Genomic DNA, 22874 nt, shown 5'->3' with positions numbered 1-22874 from the left:
CAATTTAGCATGGCCATTCCACCTAGCCTGCACATCTTTGGACTGTGGGAGGAAACTAGAGCACCTGGAGGAAACACACACAGACACAGGGAGAATGTGCAAACTCCCCACAGACAGTTGCTCAAGGCTAGAATCGAGCTCGGGTCCCTGGCACTGTGAGGCTGCAGTGCTAACCACTGAGCCACCGTGCTGCTAATTGTGCCTTTCTTGGGCTATGTGGTGATGGGAACACGGTAACAGAATCCATACAGTAAAGACAATCCTCCACTCTGTTTTTGTGATGTGGCTTCTGCTGTTTTCATTGATATAGGACAACAAAACACAAGAGCTGAATCAGGCTATCAGGTCTGCTCCAATGTTTGATCATGGCCAATTTGTTTATCAAACCCTTTCTCCTGCTTTGTCCCTGTAACCCTTGGTCCCCTTACTAATCAAGTATATATCTATCTCTGCCTTAAATGCAGTCAACATCTAGGCTGCAGTAATACTTTCTACAAATTCACCACCTTTTGGCTGAAGAAATTCCTCTTTATCTCGGTTCTAAAAGGTTGTCCCAACCATCTGAAGCTGTTCCCTCAAGTCCTGGTCTCTCCTACTAGTGGAAACATTTTCTCCTTGTCTACTCTGTCCAAGCTGCTCAGTATTCTATAAGCCCAATGAGATTTCCCCCTCATCCATCTGCATACCATTGAGTACAGACTCAGGGTCCTCGACTACTCCTCACGTGGCCTCAGTGTCCTCTCCAATAAGTTGCCTATCATTGATGTCAGGCTCACTGTCTTTGCTTCCTTTCTTAAAGGAATGGGACAGAGGAGGAGTACAATGGAGTAGTGAAGAGAGGAGATTGTTGAATATGTTGAACATCACAATTCCTCTTTTGCATGTCTTGGACAGGACACAGTGTATTATGGCTATTGTCAGATTTATTAAACCATGCTGAACAAACTGAATATGACAGTCAATTCTGCACAATGGTATCTTTGAATAGTTGCACAAGATAGGTTTGGTGAAATAGCAATTCACCTTATATGGCTTTAAGAGCTGTATTCTGTCTTTTATTTAATGAAGAAAGATTGGAGACAGAGGTGTTGAGCAGTCTGCTCCGAAGCCAGAGAACTCGTATTTTTTTTCCTAAAATGTTGGAACAATCAAACCAGCCTGAATGAGTGGAGTCAAGTTCCAACAAACCAGGATTTAGGCCTTCAGTAGCAATCACTAAGTGAAGTAACTCCACAGAGGCCAGTATCCCATTTCCAAGTCACCCTTTTATTTACACACACAGTACAATACACTGACCCAGCTCGCACAAAGCTAGCTCCTAGAGTGAACAGAACCCTTGACACTCCAGCATATATCCATCAGCCAGGGCTGCCTGATTGACCAGGTTAACTGCTCCCATCAAGGAAATCATTCAATGAAGTCTACCTAACTTCACTCCAATCTCTACACCGGGACCTTGAAGCTCTTATTCCTCTCTATTACAGCTATAAGCTGGACTTCTCTTCCTGCTGCTAGAATTACATGAGACAATCTATTTTACTGAACTTGCCTTTGCCAAGCATGTGTTTAAGGGACGTTACTATGTTGGTTCATTTAGTCATAGTTGTAACTGCATCAAAATGCTTAACAAAATAATACAGAAACTAAGTCAATTCTCTTCATTTCATCTATACGCGTAGTATAAAAATAAAGTGTTTTGCTTAACGTTGAAAAAATTGACCAAATCAAATTGCATTGGAATGCAACACATTAACATTTTCTAATTTTGAGAAGAAGTGTAAAGTCTTCTCTACCTTAACATTTTGAGGGGTTTGATCTGGTACATAAACATGAAAAATATCAGTGGCAAATTTTCACCACTGGTCAGAATGAATGGTATATGGAAGGAATTGATCTGTTAATTGCTCAGGTCAGTGGAATTAACAATTTGAACAACTGAGTTAATTGATTAAAATGTATATGTTCACACATGATGTTATAGCTTTCTGTGACCAGGTGACCCATATATATACGTACTAACATGTTTGGAATGTACATCTTGCGGAATTTAGACTTGTTTACCTTTGATGATTGCATTCTTGGAGAGTTCTAGTTCATCTGTATTAATTGAAAGATCACGTTTAGGGCGGCACGGTGGCTCAGTGGTTAGCACTGCAGCCTCACAGCGCAGGGACCAGGGTTCAATTCCAGCCTCGGGTGACTGTCTGTGTGGAGTTTGTACATTCTCCCCATGTCTGCATGGGTTTCCTCCGGGTGCTCCGGTTTCCTCTCATAGTCCAAAGATGTGCGGGCTAGGTGGATCGGCCATGCTAAATTGCCCGTAGTGTTCAGGGGTGTGTGGGTTATGGGGGATGGGTCTGGGTGGATGCTTCAAGTGGCGGTGTGGACTTGTTAGGCCGAAGGGCCTGTTTCCACACTGAAGGGAATCTAACCTAATCATTACCTCAAGGGCCTTTGTCACACTTTGGGTTTCCCTGGTGATTGGACTTGTAGACATTTAATCCTAACATCCTCTTTGTTCTCTAACATGCACAAACTTTGGACACTGGCTGAGAAAAGCCAAACCTCATACAAGATTTGGATGTTCTGCTGACGTTAATAACACTGCAAGAGTTGTTCCAGAGTCAAACTTTTGCAGACACTGCCCTGCTACCAATTGCTTTGAAATTATTTAGATGCTACAAGAAGAATGTATGATCTTTGGGTTTGACTGAAAGTACTTTTCCAAAGGTCTTGCTTGGTGTAAAGGCAATAAAATCAATACCATCAGCCATTCAGCTCTGTTAGTTTCAATGAAATCCTGTACCTTTGTGTTGACTTCTGGCTTTCCACTATATAATCATTTCATCTGGTTCTTGGGAGGATGACATGAAATCAAGCCTGTGTATCCTGAAGTAGACTTGAAATATGTTTTGACCTCCTAACCTCATGGAAAGTTGTGCCAAGATCTTTATGTTCAGAAATATCAAAAAGATATTCATTCTTCTAATCTTTCAAAGTACACTGTAAGAAGAAACTTGACCATCATTCTTTGTCAGCTATTTTCTGATCCATAAAATTAAAGACTGATTTCTTCTTTAAATGACCAAAATTCTGATAGGATGTCAGGACTTCCAATCGATGGAGAGCTTTCCATCTTCCTTGTGCACACCGTTATGCCCTTCAAGAACCTTAAGCAAGAAACAAGCAGTCTAGTGTTTCAGCTTTTGTTGATGTATGTCTTTTTGGCAAATTTAAAAGATGCAGCTCCCTCTAAATGTTGCAGACTTGTGCCTGTTGTGGGATTTCCCAGCAAAAGAAGCAACAATGATATCATGCATACTTCATTATTTTCGCACGATTTAGGGGAAGAAAAATTGAGTAATTCACAGAATTCTAAACACAGGTAACTCCTCTTTAACATAGAAGAGAGGCTCATTTGTTTCATGAACTTTGTTCCTTGATTGATCGTCTAAATTGAAGCTGTCCTTCTGTATTTTTAAACAGCACTTTTTGTTTAAAAGAGTGAGAAGTAGAGTACCCCAATGTTCACCAATGCAGCTTGGCATCCTTTAGCTTTACTTGTACCAGTCTTGAGTGTAGTTGCAATGTCATGTCTAACCTTAGATGGCTGTTAAGGAAGAGTATTTCACAACTGATGTTCTGTCATAGATAACAAAGTGTGAAGCTGGATGAACACAGCAGGCCAAGCAGCATCTCAGGAGCACAAAAACTGACGTTTTGGGCCTAGACCCTTCATCAGAGAGGGGGATGGCGAGAGGGTTCTGGAATAAATAGGGAGAGAGGGGGAGGTGGTCCGAAGATGGAGAGAAAAGAAGATAGGTGGAGAGGAGAGTATAGGTGGGGAGGTAGGGAGGTGATAGGTCAGTCCAGGGAAGATGGACAGGTCAAGGAGGCGGGATGAGGTTAGTAGGTAGGAAATGGAGGTGTGGCTTGAGGTGGGAGGAAGGGGTAGGTGAGAGGAAGAACAGTTTAGGGAGGCGGGGGCAAGCTGGGCTGGTTTTGGGACGCAGTGGGGGGAGGGGATGAGCTGGGCTGGTTTTGGGAGGCAGTGGGGGAAGGGGAGATTTTGAAGCTTGTGAAATCCACATTGATACCATTGGGCTGCAGGGTTCCCAAGCGGAATGAGTTGCTGTTCCTACAACCTTCGGGTGGCATCATTGTGGCACTGCAGGAGGCCCGTGATGGACATGCCATCTGAGGAATGGGAGGGGGAGTTAAAATGGTTTGCGACTGGGAGGTGCAGTTGTTTATTGCAAACCGAGCGGAGGTGTTCTGCAAAGCGGTCTCCAAGCCTCCGCTTGGTTTCCCCAATGTAGAGGAAGCCACACTGGGTACAGTGGATACAGTATACCACATTGGCAGATGTGCAGGTGAACATCTGCTTAATATGGAAAATCATCTTGGGGCCTGGGATAGGGGTGAGGGAGGAGGTGTGGGGGCAAGTGTAGCATTTCCTGCGGTTGCAGGGGAAGGTGCCGGGTGTGGTGGGGTTGGAGGGCAGTGTGGAGCGAACAAGGGAGTCATGGAGAGTGTGGTCTCTCCGGAAAGCAGACAGGGGTGGGGATGGAAAAATGTCTTGGGTGGTGGGGTCGGATTGTAAATGGCGAAAGTGTTGGAGGATGATGCGTTGTATCTGGAGGTTGGTGGGGTGGTATGTGAGAATGAGGCCGATCCTCTTGGGGCGGTTGTGAGGGATGTGTTGCGGGAAATGAGGGCGACGCGGTCAAGGGCGGTCTCGACCACTGCAGGGGGAAAGTTGCAGTCCTTGAAGAACTTGGACATCTGGGATGTGCGGGAGTGGAATGCCTCATCCTAGGAGCAGATGCAGCGGAGGCGAAGGAATTGGGAATAGGGGATGGAATTTTTGAAGAAGGGTGGGTGGTAGGAGGTGTATTCTAGGTAGCTGTGGGAGTCGGTGGGCTTGAAATGGGCATCAGTTTCTATCTGGTTACCTGAGATGGAGACTGAGAGATGCAGGAAGGTGAGGGATGTGTTGGAGGTGGCCCAGGTGAACTGAAGGTTGGGGTGGAAGGTGTTGGTGAAGTGGGTAAACTGTTCGAGCTCCTCTGGGGAGCAAGAGGCGGCACTGATACAGTCATCAATAAAACGGAGGAAGAGGTGGGGTTTGGAGCCTGTGTAGGTGCGGAAGAGGGACTGTTCCACGTAACCTCCAAAGAGGCAGGCATAGCTGGGGCCCATGCGGGTGCCCATGGCCACCCCCTTTGTCTGTAGGAAGTGGGAGGAATCGAAAGAGAAGTTGTTGAGGGTGAGGATGAGTTCGGCCAGGCGGGTGAGGGTTTTGGTGGAGGGGGACTGGTCGGGCCTGCAGGACAGGAAGAAGCGGAGGGCCTTGAGGCCACCTGCATGAGGAATACAGGTGTATAGGGACTGGACGTCCAATGTGAAAATGAGGTGTTGGGGGCCAGGGAATTGGAAGTCCTGGAGGAGGTTGTGGGTGTGGATGGTGTCACGGACATAGGTAGGGAGTTCCTCGACCAAAGGGGAGAAAATGGAGTCCAGATAGGTGGAGATGAGTTCAGTGGGGCAGGAGCAGACGGACACAGTGGGTCGACCAGGGTAGGCAGGTTTGTGGATTTTGGGAAGGAGATAGAAACGGGCCTTGCAGGGTTGGGGAACAATAAGGTTGGAGGCTGTGCGTGGGAGGTCCCCTGAGGCGATGAGGTCACGGATGGTATTGAAGATCATGGTTTGGTGCTCAGGGGTGGGGTCATGATCAAGGGGGCGGTAGGAGGAGGTGTCGGAGAGTTGGTGTTTGGCCTCGGTGATGTAGAGGTCAGTGCGCCATACTACAAATGCGCCTCCCTTGTCTGCGGGTTTGATGGTGAGGTTGGGGTTGGACCGGAGGGGGCGGGGGCTGCACGTTCTGCGGGGGAGAGGTTCGAGTGGGTGAGAGGGGTGGAGAGGTTGAGGCGGTTAATGTCTTGACGGCAGTTGGAAATGATGAGGTCGAGGGTGGGTAGGAGGCCTGGAGGTGGTGTCCAGGAGGAGGACTTGTGTTGGAGGCGGGTGAAGTGGTCAGTGGAGGGAGGGTTAGGCTCCCGGTTAAAGAAGTAAGCATGGAGGCGAAGGCGGCGGAAAAACTGCTCGATGTCCAAATGTGACTGGTATTCGTTGATGTGTGGGTGGAGGGGGACAAAGGTGAGCCCCTTGCTTAGGACTGACCATTCGTCCTCAGTCAGTGGGAGGTCTGGGGGAAGGTGAAGATGCGGCAGGGCTCAGTGTGGCTGTCTTCTCTGGCGTTGCTGGCTGTGGAGGTTGTGGGCGGAGCGATGAGGTCGTCAGCTGTGGGTGGGGTTTCATCAGCGTCGGCTGCGGGCGGGGTGTCGCTGTCTTGGGTGGTGGGTGGAGTTCCATCAGCAGTGGGCAGAGTGCCGCTGTCTTCAGCGGTGGGCGGAGTCCCGTCGGCGGTGGGCGGAGTTGCGTCGGCACCAGCGGTGGGCGGGGTTCCATCTGCAGTGGGCAGAGTTGCTTTGGCGGTGGGAGGAGCAGGATGGGCAGCAGCAGCAGCGGTGAGGGTGATGTGTGTGGTGTTAGTTCTGGAAGTGGAGGCGGTGACTGCAGCAGCGGTCACATTTGCAGTCCCAGAAGTGGTGTGCCCCGTGGTGGCGGATGTGATGTCATCGGTGGGTTCACCGGCCGTGTCCTCATGCTCAATGGCGGCGGGTGCATGGTGGGGGAGGTGCAGAGACAGGCTCGGGATTTGGGAGGCGGGGGAATCCTTTCTAAGGTGGCAGGAGCCAGTGAGTTTGTTGTACTTACAAGTTTTGGTGTCCAGTAAAGCTGAGTAGAACTGGGTGTTCCGTCTATGGATCCTGTGGAGGATAAAAAACAGGAGAGCTCCTTTGCAGGTCTGGGAGAGTGAGGCTCTGAGCTGGGGCACGGTGGATTGCAGTGCCTGGAGATGCCGGCGCATGGCTGCGAGTGTCTGTTTCAGGACTCGCAGGGAGAAACGCTTCTGAAGGGTCTGAATGTTCTGGTTGTAGAGGTGGTCACAGTTGGGTCAAATTGGGAAGGCTTGAATGTAGACTGTAGTCCATTGGGGATGATCCGGTTCTGTAGGCAGGTGCTGAGGAAGGTGATGTGACTGTGGTACCTGGTTTGCTTCAGGACATGGTTGAGCAGTTTCAAGGCTGAAGAGATTACAAGAGAGTTGCAGTGGGAGATGTTCTGTCATCATCTATTTGGCCTTTATCCAATTATTGCCACTTAGTGGCTTCATGACTCGTTTTTAGATGACCAAAATGCGCATGATTTGACAGCCTAGTATGCAGGACAAGTACCATAAAATTTACAAATTCTTGAATTTGATTCAAGACACTGTTTACTTGACTACAATATCTTAGAATTACATACCTTGCCTAGGATCTGTGCATCCTGATGTTCCTAAACCTTGCACTCAGACTCACACCTAACTGAAGAAAGTTCACTGACTTTGCCTACAGAGATAGAATAGCTGAAGGTAGGGTGGGTACATCTATTCTGAGGTATTGTATTTCATCCTATTAATTAAGCGCCTTAAAGGTTCAACCTGGTAGGTCTTAAATCTATGCCGTTGTTAACACCAATTATAATAAAAAATAAAACAGAACTGTGGATGCTGGAAATCTGGAACAAAGACAAATTGCTGGACAAACTCAGCAGGTCTAGCAGCATCTGTGGAGAGAACGTAGAGTTTCTTTTTGAGTCCACTAACCCTTCATTAGAACAATAAGTGCTTGGTTAAAGAATTTTAAAAACATCAGAATGATTGCAAATTGCAGAAGAAAATCTGAACTAATGCAGAGAGAATGATATTACTTACTTCTTTTTCAGATCATTAAACCTTTGATATAAATCATCATCTTTCCATAGAGACATGTCAGCTGACTCACTGGCATCGGAATAGACCAAATGGCTGCACAGGAAAGGATCAATGCTTTCTGGGTAGAAATCAGTATCAACTACTCTTTCCTCAGACCATGCCAGGTAGTAGCAAAGTAGGACAAAGGAAGAAACTAAAGTGGGAGAAAATAATATTATTAGAAATAAGTTAACAAGACAATACTGTTGCCAAACTGACAAATTAAATAGGTGATTGATCTTTCTGAAGGCTTGGACCTTATGGGACTAAAGAACCGATGGTATTTACTTCTGTCCACAAGCTAACTCCAAAAAGGTTTTCTTGAAATGAAATCTGCCAAAGTTCCTGCCAGGGAGTTATGTATATGTTTCATACATTCTGTCAATTAATATTAATCAGGTTTAATTTGATTGAAGACACATTTACTCCCAACCCGACAAACTATTTGAAAGGATAAAATATCACACAAGCTTTTGGAGCATGGGCAAAGGATAAGGAGCAGCTGTTCCTCTTAGTTGGAGCATCATTCAGAAGGGGATACAGATTCAAGGTGAGGGGAAATAGATTTTGGCAGGGGATGGTGGAGGGTGCGGATGGGAGGACAAAATTTTTTTGAAAAAACCTGGAGAGTGATGACGGTTTAGATCACACTGCCTGGGAGGGTAGTAGAGGCAAATTGCCTCTCACTTTAAAAAAGTACCTGGATGACCACTTGATACATTATAACATTCAAGAGTATGGACCAAGTGCTGATAAATAGATTAGTTTGAAGATTAGGTCTTTCTCATATGTCAGTGCAGGCTCTGGGCCAAGAGGTCTCTTTTGTATTTTGTCATCGTAGGATTCTTATAGAATATATTTGTTATATATAATGTCTTAATATTATCGCCCAGCATAAGAAAAATTGATTTTTCAGCCTTCCTCAAAATTATGTAAATGAGCACAAATCAGTGAAAATTCCCAATTCTGATTATTTCAATATTATGGGGGCATAATAAACAAACAAACAAACAAGTCATTAAGACTAAGTGCTAGCATGCTGTTTTGCAAACTAGCGTAAAGCATCATTAATACTGACTATAATTCATGTGCTTAGTATTCCATAGCTTTTTGAGCTAGTTACACTGATTTTGTTAATAAAAATTCAGCCAAATGAAAAGCCTAAGATCTCAACAAATCCCAGTCATCCAAAGGTCTTCAGGTTGATATTGGGTTAATCTCTTTCTCTGCTCGTTAGATGACCGCTTTGTGTGAATGCCTAAAACAAATGATACAGATACAGCCACCTGTTACAATTAGAATCTCTACAGTGCAGGAACAGGCCATTCAGCCCAACAAGCCCACACCAACTCAAGGCCATCCCACCCAGACTCACCCCCTTACCCTATTCCTGTTTCCCATTGTCAATCCACCTAATCTGCACATCTTTGAACTCTGGGAGGAAACCCATGCAGGCATGGGGAAGAATGTCAGTGTGGAATTTGCACAATCACCTAAAGCTGGAATTGAACCTGGGTCCCTGGTGCTATGAGGAAGTGTTGACCACTGAGCCACCATGCCATCCTCATCTTTCCTATTGATCATATAGATGGTGTTTTAAAAAAAAAATCCTGATTCTGAATCTGTCATAGTGAGATCGGAACTTGCTTTCAGCTGGATTAATACAAACAATAGTCTCTGCATTTGGCAATAAGAACCTTTCCTAGTGATGGGGAATTTGCTACATGTTAGAGACGGGTGCAGGGAAAGGTGGTGTGGGAAGGGCAGAGGTGTAATTCTGAGAGGGCAACTGGGTTCCTTCATGCACAGGATACCACTGAATGAGGCTTCCACCCACCCCAGGAGACCTGCTTGCAAGCCAACACGTTTCTTCGTGTCCACTGCACAAGCCCACTCAGCTACCGGTTGAATTCCAGTAGTAGCAGGATGATGTTTGAACTAATTTCCGGGAAGCCTCCCAAACCCTGGAATTAATTGGGCATGATGACCCCACACCTTCCCAAACCCACAAAACCAAACCCATTACTGGGGGAGCATTATGTTCTGCCATACATTCACATTCCCTGGAACAATGAAACCAATGTGACCTATAAGTATACAATGACTTACCCAGCGATACTTGAAGCAAGAAGACCAAACTCACTGAAATAAAAATAAATTCAGGATATCATTTCATATCGCTCTTTGAAAAATCTATTAAAATTCACAACTTAATTGAATGTTATATCTGACACTTATTTAAACTAAAATTTAAACACAAAATTATACAATACTGACCAGTCAACAGAATTGACTTCACCATTGTAGCCCGCTAAAACAAATTTGTAGAATTCTTTTCTGTTGAGGCTGGGTCATGAAGTATATTGAAGGCTGAGAATAAACAGATTTTAAATCAGTAAGGGAATAAATGATTATGGCAAAGGATAGGAAAGTGGAGCTGAGGATTATTAAACCAGCTATGATGTCAGTGAATGGGCCAAATTGCCTAATTCGGTTCCTACAACTTATTGTCTTATGGAGTTCCTTTTCATAAATCCAGTTTGAACTGTCCTGATTGCCTTAAGGCTTTTAAAGTACCCTGCTATCAAGTGTTTAATAAGGGCCAAGTGGCTAGTAGTTGCCAGCTTTCTGTTTCCCTGAATAAAGAAGTAACATTTCTTATTTTCCAATTTAATTCAATCGTCACCAGTTTAAGGAAATTTCAAGTAGTTAAAAAAACTCGTCAACTCTAATTTCTTCTTTAAACAATATGGTGAAGCTCATTGAGATTGCAGTTCCAACAGGTTGCTGGATAAAACTTTCGAGGTGACTGCAATTTTCTCAAGATCCTCTCTCTGTTCCATATTCTACTTTACGCCTAATTCAAGGACGTTAAAATATTTTCTGATGTTAAGATAAATGTTGATGTTCTATTCTATTCTTCTGCTACCTCTTTAGTTACTATTATTCATTCTCTAGACTACTTTTTATAGGAAATAATTCATTTTGTTAACTCTTCACTTTTTCAATTATCAGTAGAGACTCTTACTATATGTTTTTACATTTTAACAAGCTTTTTCTTGTATTTCTCCTCTCTTTACCAATTGTTTATTCATCCTTTACTGTTATTTTTATTGTCAGAAGTCACACAACATGTTTATAGTCCAACAGGTTTGCTTAAAATCATCAGCTTTCAGAGCACTGTTCGTTCATCAGGTGAAGTGAAGAGAAGCACACAGGCACAGAATTTATAGGCAGACAAATCAAAATATCATACAAAGGTCATCATGGCATAAGTGGAGTGTGTACAGGTTGAATAACAAGTCTTTGCAGGTGGTCAAAAGTATGAGACGGTGTGAGTAAAGTGTCAACGGCTGAACTTCAAGTGAAGGGGTGACCCATGATCTGATTAGTTGAGGGAGAGAGATAATTACAAAAGTTAAAAATAAGATGGTGCTGGAGACAAAGCAAATGGCTTGAATAACATGACGGGTATATCAGTCACATGCTGAGGGTCTAAGCAAAGTAACAAGTAATCCAAAACTGTACAAACTAATTAAGGTAGAGAGATCATAACAGGTGATGGTGTCAAAACATGGTAGTAAGGAAGATTTTACAGATACTGAACAGTGTGGTGGGGCTGCATGTAGTGTGGCATGAACCCAAGATCAGGATAAGACCATCCTCATGGGTATGGAAATTAGCTGCTCAGCAATTCTGAGTTGTTATGTATCTTGAAATTTGCCTTGGAGGAATTACCCGAAGATCGCACGCTGAATACACTTGATCACTGAAGTGCTCCCCCACTGGGAGGGAACATTCCTGTCTGGTAATTGTTACGTGGAGTCCATTGATCGGTTGATGTAGCATATGTATAGCATTGTCAATATACCGTGCTTTGGATCATCCTAGCCTGCAGTGTACATAGTGGACAATATTGGCTAGGTCACATAAGTATCTGCCATGTATATGTTGGGGGTGGTGGTGCTCTCATGTGTGATGGTAATGTCCATGTCAATGATCTGACATGTCTTACAGAGGATGCTGTGACGGGACTGTATGGTGTTGTGGTCGATGTCCTGAAAGCTGAAACGTTTGCTGTGAACAATGGTCTGTTTAAGGTTTGGTAGTTGTTTGGAGGTGAGAAATGGAGGTGTAAGGATGATCTTGGCCAGACGTTCGTTGTCATTGATTTAATGTTGAAGGCTGCGAAGAAAATGGTGTAGTTTCTCCACTCCAGGGGAGTACAGGACAAAGAAGGTTACTTTAATGTCTTTTTACTCTCCAAATGTCTTTTAAATGTTGTAGTGTACCCACCTCTACCAGTTCCTCTGGCAGTTCATTCCATTCATGCATCACTCTCAGTGTGAAAATGTTGCCTCTCAGGTTCCTTTTAAATCTTTCCCCTCTCACTTTAAACCTATGCCATGTAGTTTTGGACTCCTCTCCCCTCGGAAAAAGACCTTAGCTATTCACTTTATCTATGCCTATCATGATTTAATAAACCCCTATGAATATCCCCCCAACCTCCAATGATTCAGGGGAAAAAAGTCCCAGCCTATCCAGTCTCTCTTTATAACTCAAACCCTCCAGTTCCAGCAACAGCTTTCTAAATATTTTCTGTACCCTTTCTAGTTTTACAACATCCTTCCTGTAGCATGGCATTCAGAATTGTACACAGTATACTAAACGTTGCCTCAGCAATGCCTTGTACAGGCCACCATGCCCTCCCAACTCCTTTTGCAGCTGTACAAGACATTAGTGACAGAGATAATGGGAACTGCAGATGCTGGAGATTCCAAGACAACAAAATGTGAGGCTGGATGAACACAGCAGGCCAAGCAGCATCTCAGGAGCACAAAAGCTGACGTTTCAGGCCTAGACCCTTCATCAGAGAGGGTCTCTGATGAAGGGTCTAGGCCTGAAACGTCAGCTTTTGTGCTCCTGAGATGCTGCTTGGCCTGCTGTGTTCATCCAGCCTCACATTTTGTTGTCCAAGACATTAGTGAGGCTATTTTAACTACCTTGAACCCAAAACATCAGCTTTCCTGCTCCTCTGATGCTGGTTGGCCTGCCGTGTTCATCCAGCTGTATACCATGTTATCTCAGATTCTCCAGCATCGGCAGTTCCTACTATCTCCGTAAAAGATTTGAGACTCTTGTTACCTGTATGAATGAGAGTGGGTCTATAGGGAGGATGTGCAAACTGTCCGTGGCACAGTGGCAGCTGATCAAGACAGAGGAAAAAAAGAGAAAAGTAGTTGTAATTGGAGATGATGTAGTCAGGGAAATAGACACTGCTTTCTGTGGCCAGGTTCGAGAGTCCCGAAGGCTGTGTTGCTTGCCTGGTGCGTGTGTTGAGGATATCTAACCCAGGCTGCAGAGGAATATGGTGTCGTACGGGTAAGATTCAGTTGTCACGGTCCATGTAGGTAGCAGAGATATAGGTAGAAAGTGGAAAGAGGTTCTGCTGAGGAATTTTAACATCTAGGGGCTAAATTAAAAAGCAGAATCAAAAAGGTAGTAATCTCTGAATAATGACCTCAGCCACAAGGAAATTGGCACAGGACAAGCAAGATTAATGGGTAAATGTGTGGATCAAAAACTGGGGTAAATAATAACAGTTTTAAATCATGGGGCATTGGCACCAGCTCTGGAGAAGGAGGGAGATGTTCAATTGAGACAAACTCCACTGAATCATGTTGGGACCAGAATCCTGGTGAATTGGATAACTAGGCTGTGGATTGGGCTTTAAATTTAAGCGATGGGGGGTGTTAATTCAGTTACATAAACAATAAAGAAAACCTTAAAGAGGAAATAGGGCTAAGCAGAGGTTATTACAGTTTACAGTGCAGGTCATAGCACAGACAGTTTAGAAAATGCCAGGAAACTTCAGGCACTGCAAATAGGGAGAGAACTATGAGAAAGTGGGCAGTCAATGCAGGACTGAAGGTGTTCAACTGGAATGCCTGAAAACAAGGTAAATGAGCTTGAGGCACCAAATGAAGTTGACAGGAAATGTTGTATCACAGAGGCGTGGCTACAATAGGATCAGACAGGGAACTAAATATCCAAGGATACTTGCCCAATTGAAAAGACAGGCAAATGAGCAAAGGGGACAGGATTGCTTTGTTAGTAATAAGTAAAATTAAATTGACAGCAAGAAGTGATATTAAGTTAAAAGGTGCGGAAACAGTGTGGGGAGAGTTGAGGAACTGCAAAGGAAAACAATTATGTACAGGCATCCCAGCAGTTGTCAGGATGTAAGGAAGATAATAAATCAGGAGGTAGAAAAGGCATTTAAGAAAGGCAGTACGTGGATTACAAAAATCATTGGAGTCTGCAATATTCAGGGAGACTGGGAAAATCAGGTTGGTTGTGGATCTCAAGAAAAGAATTTCATTGGATGTCTACGAGATTTTAGGACTGCATCGGGACCACATCTATTTGCAGATAGGTGGAGGGACAGGTAGAGTTGAGGAAGTGGGGAAGCTGTAGAAGGACTCAGACAGGCGAGGAGAGTGGGCAAAGTGGCAAATGAAATACAGTGTGGATACATGTGAGGTTGTGCACTTTGATATGAAGAATAGAGGTGTCGGCTATTCTCTAAATGTGGAAAGACTTCAGAAATCTGAAGCACTAAGGGGCTTGGGATTCTTAAGTTCGGGTTATCTTATGGTTAACATGCAGGTTTAGTAGATGGTTAGGAAGACAAACACAATGTTAACACTTATTTCAAGTGGGCATTAGAATACAAGAGCAGAGATGTACTGCTGGGGCTGTTTAAGGCTCTGGTCAGATGACATTTGTAATATTGTGAGCAGTTTTGGTCCCTGTGCCTCAGGAACAATGTGCTGGTTTTGGAGGGGGTCTACAGGAAATTTACAAGAATGATCCTGGCAATGAAGGACTTGTCATATGAGGAACGGTTGAGGGCTCTAAGTCTAGATTCAATGGACTTTAAAAGGAGTGGGGAGAATCTCATCGAAATGTAAAGAAAACTGAGATGCCTGAATAGAGTGGAAGTGGAGAAGATGTCTCCAGCATAAGGATAGGCCATGACCTGAGAGCACAGTGTCAGAGTGAAGGGATGACCCTTCAGAACTACAATGAGGAGGGATTTCTTCAGCCAGAGGGTGGTTAATCAGTGGAACACATTGCTGCAACAGCTATAGAGGCCAAGTCACTAACTATATTTAATATAGAGGCAGATAGGTTCGTGATTAGTAAAAGGATGCAGGGTTATTGAGAGAAGGCAGGAGGCTGGGGTTGAGAAACATAATAGTCATGATTTAATAGTGGAGCAGACTTGATGGGCCAAATGGCCTAATTCTGTACTTATATCTTATGGTCTTACTGTCTTATGGCCGAGGAGGAAGTTCTGGCTATTAGAACAAAGAACAAAAAACAAAGAAAATTACAGCACAGGAACAGGCCCTTCGGCCCTCCAAGCCTGCGCCAATCAAGATCCTATATCTAAACCTATCATCTATTTTCTAAGGGTCTGTATCCCTTTGCTCCCTACCCGTCCATGTACCTGTCCAGATACATCTTAAAAGACACTATCGTGTCTGCGTCTACCACCTCCACTGGCAACGCTTTCCAGGCACCCACCACCCTCTGCATAAAGAACATTCTATGCATATCTCCCATAAACTTTCCTCCTCTCAGTTTGAACTCATGACCCCCAGTAATTGAGTCCCCCACTCTGGGGGAAAAAAGCTTCTTGCACCTTGTCTATATCACTCATGATTGTGTAGACTTCAATCAGGTCTCCCCTCAATCTCCGTCTTTCTAATGTAAATAATCCTAATCTACTCAACCTCTCTTCATAGCTAGCACCCTCCATACCAGGCAACATCCTGGTGAACCTCATCTGCACCCTCTCCAAAGCATCCACATCCTTTTGGTAATGTGGTGACCAGAACTGTATGCAGTACTCTAAATGTGGCCGAACCAAAGTCCTATACAACTGCAACATGACCTGCCAACTCTTGTACTCGATACCCAGTCCAATGAAGGAAAGCATGCCATATGCCTTTTTGACCACCCTATTGACCTGTGTTCCACCTTCAGGGAACAATGGACCTGAACATCCAGATCTCTCTGAACATCAATTTTCCCTCGGACTTTTCCATTTACTGTATAGTTTGCTCTTGAATTAGATCTTCCAAAATGCATCACCTCGCATTTGCCCGGATTGAACTCCATCTGCCATTTATCTGCCAAACTCTCCAATCTATCTATATTCTGCTGTAATCTCTGATAGTCCCCTTCACTATCTGCTACTCCACCAATCTTAGTGTCATCAGCAAACTTGCTGATCAGACCACCTACACCTTCCTCCAAATCATTTACGTATATCACAAACAACAGTGGTCCCTGCACAGATCCCTGTGCAACACCACTGGTCACAGGTCTCCAATTTGAGAAACCCCCTTCCACTACTAATCCCTGTCCCCTGTTGCCTAGCCAGTTTCCCTATCCATCTAGCTAGCACTCCCTGGACGCCATGCGACTTCACTTTCTCCATCACCCTGCCATTTAATTGAATTTTACTGTTTACATTCTAAATTTCCCACCTTTAAACATTGTTTTACAATGTTTTCCCTAGAAGAGAAACTGGAGTTGGTTAATTGAGGAAACCAACTTAAACTGTTAACAATCAGTGCCAGAATTTTGGGAGTCAATAATACTGACACTTCCATGTGACTTAGCAAGGAGTGCAACTTTGAACAGAGTGCTCACAGTTGTGTGATTAAGGGAGTTTGGCAAAAAGGGGGAGTAAGTGCTCCTTTGCTTTAGTTTCTCAAACATTTTCATGGTCTAGGAATTGGTTATTATTCTACTGCAATGAAAGTAGCTCGTTCTTTGGTAAGTGACTCTGAAGTAGTTCATGTCTATGCTTTTCCTAAGGGTCGAAAAAGGACAGGAAATAGTTGTAATAACATTTTAAGGATAAAAGGGTAGGTGATGTATCGTGCCTGTAGCATATGAGAGCTTTGTCATGCCATGGCTCAAGATCATAAGCAGATGACCAAACTGCAATTCTGAGACAAATCAGAGAACGGAAAGTTACCTGGATGTTTTGTGTCAGGAGGCGGTCACATCCCTTGGAAGAGTTTATTCTGATTTGGTCAGTGGTCAGGAACAGGAGACTGTGACTACAAGGAAAGCAGGTAAGTGGACTTAGGGAGCAGTAGTGCAACAATTTTGAATTTTACATTTATCCAGCAGACTCAAAGTTCTTTTCAGGCTGTTTGGGTGAGAATGGGGCTGCAGCATGGATAAGCAAAAATGACCATGGTGCAGGAAGCCCTTCAATTTGGGGAAATAAAATGGAATGTAGCAGGAAACCATCTAGTAAGGGAGTTAAACTCTGTGCTCTGTAGCAAAACGTGCAAATAACCGAGCTTCCCCAGGTACCATGGTTGAAATGGTTACAGCCACAGGCAAATCCATCATCAACTTGTCTGACCACCTCTTTTAGCCAGACAAAATTGAAGTTCTCAGCTGAGGGCTCAATTTTTGTCCCCACTACTGACATGGACCACATTGGTCTTGTGGCAGATACAGAGGAATTTATCAGACTCCAGATCATTATCTCAGAGCCAGAGGTCCTCAAGTAACAAGCACTTGCTATGGATGCAGTCATAAAGAGTCATAATGGGGTACACCAGCTCCCATATCATTCAGTTACAACTCATCGCCTTGCACGACATCTCTGTTTTAATTAGTTCATCCTTAAATTAATTTTTATACATTTCATATTGTTGGGTCTTTTAGTTTGTAGCCTGTAAATATTTCCCCTATTTACGTTCAATCTACAAGTAACCTCCCACAGATAGTCAAATTAGAAGCTATCACCAATCAATGAGCTTATGGTTTACATGTGATATCATTCTTTTATGCTGAGCCCCTGGCCTTGAGCTTCAAGTTATCTTGTTAAAGAAACCTTACAGGCTTGCATAAAAATGCAAGCCAAAAGCACCTCGTCTCCTCTGCACTGAATTCCCACACTGCCTCTAAATTTTCTGAAGTATGTATTCACTCGCGTTGTGTCTCTCTCTGGGTGTGATCTCTTCTTTTTAACTGTGTGAAGCCTACTCGACTGCACCCCACCTAGCTGTACCTACATTCTGGTAGACGCTTACTGATTGACAGGGTTCTGAGTTTGATTCTGTTTTATCTGCACCTGAATTTGTTTATGGTAGCTCTAAGTGTGGTGACAGCCCAGCTCCTGTGGCATTCCCCAACAGTTTTCATCAAGGTTACACATCTCCATACATACATCCATCTGCAAACTTCCCTGTTCTCCTAATGTCAGAAAAATGATTTGGGTGAGCCAAAGCTCCTACCCATCCAGACCACTTTGCAGAACACCTCCGCTTGGTTCGCAATAAACAACTGCACCTTCCAGTCGCGAGCCATTTCAACTCCCCCTCCCATTCTTTAGATGACATGGCCATCATGGGCCTACTGCAGTGCCACAATGATACCACCCGAAGGTTGCCGGAACAGCAACTCAAATTCCGCTTGGGAACCCTGCAGCCCAATGGTATCAATGTGGACTTCACCAGCTTTTAAATCTCCCCTTCCCCCACTGCATCCCAAAACCAGCCCAGTTCATCCCCTCCACCCACTGCATCCCAAAACCAGCCCAGCCTGTCTCTGCCTCCCTAACCTGTTCTTCCTCTCACCCATCCCTTCCTCCCACCCCAAGCCGCACCTCCATTTCCTACCTACTAACCTCATCCCACCTCCTTGACCTGTCCGTCTTCCCTGGACTGACCTATCCTCTCCCTACCTCCCCACCTACACTCTCCTCTCCACCTATCTTCTTTTCTCTCCATCTTCGGTCCACCTCCCCCTCTCTCCCTATTTATTCCAGTTCCCTCACCCCATCCCCCTCTCTGATGAAGGGTCTAGGCTTGAAACGTCAGCTCTTGTGCTCCTGAGATGCTGCTTGGCCTGCTGTGTTCATCTAGCCTCACATTTTATTATCTTGGATTCTCCAGCATCTGCAGTTCCCATTATCTCTGATACCCATCCAGGTAGGCTCCTTTTCCTTTCAGGTTTTCTTCTAGTTTCAGGACCTTTCTGTTTCTCTGTTCGTAGAGGACACCCTCACCTACAGGGACTGTACTAGCCCCGGCTGCTCTGCCAATTGGATGGTCAATCACATGAGGCAGCTTCCTCATCAGCTCTGGGTCTCTTTGGGAAGTTCTCCAGTGGCCCTTAAATTCAGAAGGACAGATTGAAATAGTCAGGCCTCCTTGTCATCCAGCTGTTTTTTCTTCTTTTAAATCTGGGACAGAGCTGCTGAGTTTCTCCAGCACTTTCAGTTTTTATTACCTTCAATCTTTTCTTTATTTGCACTTATTTCTCTCCCCAGTACAAGCCATGCTGTGTATATACTGTGGTGGGCAAATTATTGGAAAGGTCTCTGAGAGAAAAGATTTATGATCACTTGGATCACAGTTTGATTTGTGATAGTCAGCATGGATTTGTGAGGGGTAGATCATGCCTCACAAACCTTATTGAGTTCTTTGAAGAGGTGACCAAACATGTGGAGGAAGGTAGAGCAGTGTATGTGGTTTACATGGATTTAAGTAAGGCGTTTGAGAGGGTACCCCATGGTAGGCTCATGCAGAAGGTAAGGGGGTGTGGGATAGGGGGAAATGAGGCAGATTGGATTCAAAATTGACTGACCTTAGAAGACAAACGTTGGTAGTGGACGGAAAATATTCAACATGGTGCTCAGTTACGTGTGGTGTACCACAAGGGTCTGTTCTGGAACGTCTTCTATTTGTGATTTTTGTAAATGATTCGGATGAAGGAGTGGAAGGCTAGATTAGTACGTTCATGGACGATACGAAGGTGGGTTGCATTGTGGACAGTACAGAGGGCTGTTCTAGGTTACAAAGGGACATTGATAGGATGCAGTTCTGGGCTGAGAAGTGACACATGGAATTTAACCCTGAAAAGTATGAAGTGATTCATTTTGGAAAGAAAACCTTGAAAGCAGAATACAGGGTTAACAGAAAGATTCTAGGCAGTGTGGAGGAACAGAGGGAACATGTCCACATTTCCCCGAAAGTTGCCACACAGGTGGATAGAGTTGTTAAGAAGGCATATGTTGTGTTAGCTTTCATTAAAAGAGGCACTGAGTTTAAGAGTTATGAAGTTATTATCCAGAGGTACCAAGGTCTGATTCGGTCACATCTGGGGTATTGTGTCCAGTTCTGGTCGCCTCATTACAAGAAAGATGTGGAAGCTTTGGAAAAGGTGCAAAGGAGATTTATCAGGATGTTGCCTGGAATGGAGGGAAGGTCTTACAAGGAAAGGTTGAGAGAGCTAAGGCTTTTCTCTTTAGAACAACGAAGGATGAGAGGTGACTTGATGGAGGTGTACAAAATGATCAGAGGTATAGATAGAGTAGACAGCCAAAGACTTTTTCCTAGCATGGAGGTAGCTATTATGAGGGGGCACAGTTTTAAAGTGAGTGGAGGGAGAGGAAGCAGGTTCATTATTCGGACAGTTGTTGGGGCATGGAATGCATTGCCAGAGAGGGTAGTGGAGTCGGCCTCATTAGGGGCATTTAAGCGGCTATTAGATAGGCATATGGATGATGGTAAAAGATAGCGGTGGAGGTTAGATAGACTTTAATTAGATTAGATTAGATTAGATTAGATTTGCTACAGTGTGGAAACAGGGCCTTTGGACCAACAAGTCCACACCGCCCCTTGGAGCATCCCACCTAAACCCTTTCCCCTATAACCCACACACCCTGAACACTATGGCCAATTTAGCTTGGCCAATCCACCTAGCCTGCACATCTTTGGACTGTAGGAGGAAACTGTGTGTAGAGTAAAAGTTCAGCACAACATTGTGGGCCGAAGGGCCTGTATTGTGCTGTACTGTTCTGTGTTCTACATTCTATGTTCTATATCCACAACAGCAGGTCCTATTAACATGAAACTGCCTGTTAATATTGTTTTGGGTCATTATTGAATGGATCAGGTAATTGGGTGAGATGGTGAGTCTTCTTTCAAAGCTGCTGACCATCATTTGGATAATTCTCTACATTTTTATAACAGTTATCTTTCAGTCCATGTATCTGGACAACTTTTAAACAAGTTGCTCTCCCATGCTTTAGGAAACAGAGCTTAGATACCACAAAACATTCAGAATAGCTTTTCTTCACAGGTTTGGTGTGTTTCAGTGCCGCAGGCTTGGAGACATTCATTGATTCAATAGTTAGTTGTGTTTGATGTGATGTTTGTGGCCCAGCATGATTGCACAGTTTAATCGATATGCTGTAGCTAAGACGGCATAGAAAATATTGCCAACACTTTATAATGTTCTGACACAAGGCACATAAGAATTTACGTGATAACAGTGCGATCGTCAATCAAGTTGCAGGAATGTACCAAAGGATGCAAATTATATCAGGACTGAACAGTAATTGATCTATTATATCCGTAAGAATGTTAAAATAGATGCGTCCATATACTTGAAGATTGCAGGTTTGAGTCCTGCCCCTGTAACCATTGTGCCAGATCACCTACATTATGTACAATTATTTCATTTAACAATTCCAATTGTGAATAACAAAGCTTTCATATAACATCAGCGGAATAAACCTGTACTCACAGAACTGAAGCAACAATGAGTGGAATCTAGGTTGATTTTACCAGGTGAGGATCTCTGGACAGCAGTGCAGTGTGGCAGGTCTTTCTCAAAGCTGCTGTGATTATTCTGTTCATTTATAACCTTTCTGCCTTTGTTGTACACGTATGCCCTAGGATCAACCAGTAACCATTGGCTCCCATGTGTCTAGTTTCAGAACATCATATACCAATCACTGCTCCAAATGTAATATAAACTTCCAGGAACTAAATGCTCAAAAGTAAACATGAAAGTTGTCAAACTTTATCTAGATTAAGGATGTCTTATTCCATCTAACTATTGAAAAGGACACACACATCCTAATTGTGGCTCCACATTGTCTACTTTTAGCCAATTATTATCTTCTCCCATTGCCACTCTTTTGTCTTGTGCCATCATTCATTTTGGCATTTTAATCACTCTTGCTTCCTCCCCTAGTATGGGCATTCCCTCTTATTCACATCTCCCTTCCTCTCCATTTTTCTGTGAATCTGTGCTGCTCAAAACCATTTACATCCCTGGCATTGATAGCCCTTCTTCACAACACATTTCCTCCAATAACTCTATGTAATTATCTCCTTTTCTTCATAACATGTGTGGAAATGTAGCATTCTTCAGTACTAACACTCCCAAAACATCTGCCTAATCTGAAAAGATCCTTGACTGACTCCTTTCCATTTCACACACACTTCTTCTCCCACCCCTTTCCCTACCTCTTAGAACCACAATAATGGCTATCCAACCAGCCTCCTTATTCACAATTTTCAATTTCCACCCTTGCCACCACATCCAACATAACAAAAGCACGAAACAGCATTCCAAAGGGATCATTGCCTCTGCTCTGTTCTCATTGATATATAAAGTCTTTCTGCAACATCTCCCCAGGCTGTGTGTGGAAAATGACCCTTCCTCTCTCTCCCTGGTAATGCCACCAATGCTCCTTCTGAGCAGACCCATGATTCACTTAACAAAATAACTAAAAGAACTGTTGACAGAGACAAAAATAGCTAGGGAGGAAGCAAGAAAAACTCAGCCGTCCTGGCAGTATCTGTGGAGAGAAAGCAGAGTTCTGAAGTAGGGTACTGAACCTAAAACATTAACGCTGCTTTCTCTCCACAGTTTTTTGTTCATGATTTACTTATATTTGTTTGTTGTAATATATTGTATTTGGTGTTCTCAATGTGGTCCCCTCTACATGGATGAGACCAAGTACAGACGAGAGTAACAGTTTATTAAGCACAGCCATATATTCCACAATATATTCCACATATATTCTTGTCCTTTGTCATTTTAATTCTCTCCTTGTTCCCACTCTGATCTTTCCATATTCAGTGTTCTACAGAGTTCCAATGAAATTCAA

At 43.9% G+C, this 22874-nt stretch overlaps 1 protein-coding gene across 1 annotated transcript in view; it reads right to left on the bottom strand.

Annotated features, from left to right (window-relative positions):
• The window catches only part of LOC125462669 (acidic mammalian chitinase-like), a 67002-nt gene that overhangs the window by 42761 nt on the left and 1367 nt on the right, over positions 1-22874 (bottom strand). The window contains exons 2-3 of the mRNA XM_059653259.1: positions 9974-10006; positions 7826-8018 (exon numbers count right to left, since the gene is read on the bottom strand). Coding sequence (XP_059509242.1) covers positions 7826-8018; positions 9974-10006 — 226 coding nt within the window. The remainder of the gene's footprint in view (positions 1-7825; positions 8019-9973; positions 10007-22874) is intronic.

The sequence above is a fragment of the Stegostoma tigrinum genome, chromosome 21 (genome assembly GCF_030684315.1).
Source record: "Stegostoma tigrinum isolate sSteTig4 chromosome 21, sSteTig4.hap1, whole genome shotgun sequence".
Taxonomy (NCBI): Eukaryota; Metazoa; Chordata; class Chondrichthyes; order Orectolobiformes; family Stegostomatidae; genus Stegostoma; species Stegostoma tigrinum.
The sequence above is the reverse complement of the archived record's forward strand: the minus strand, read 5'-3'. Positions and strand labels throughout refer to the sequence as shown.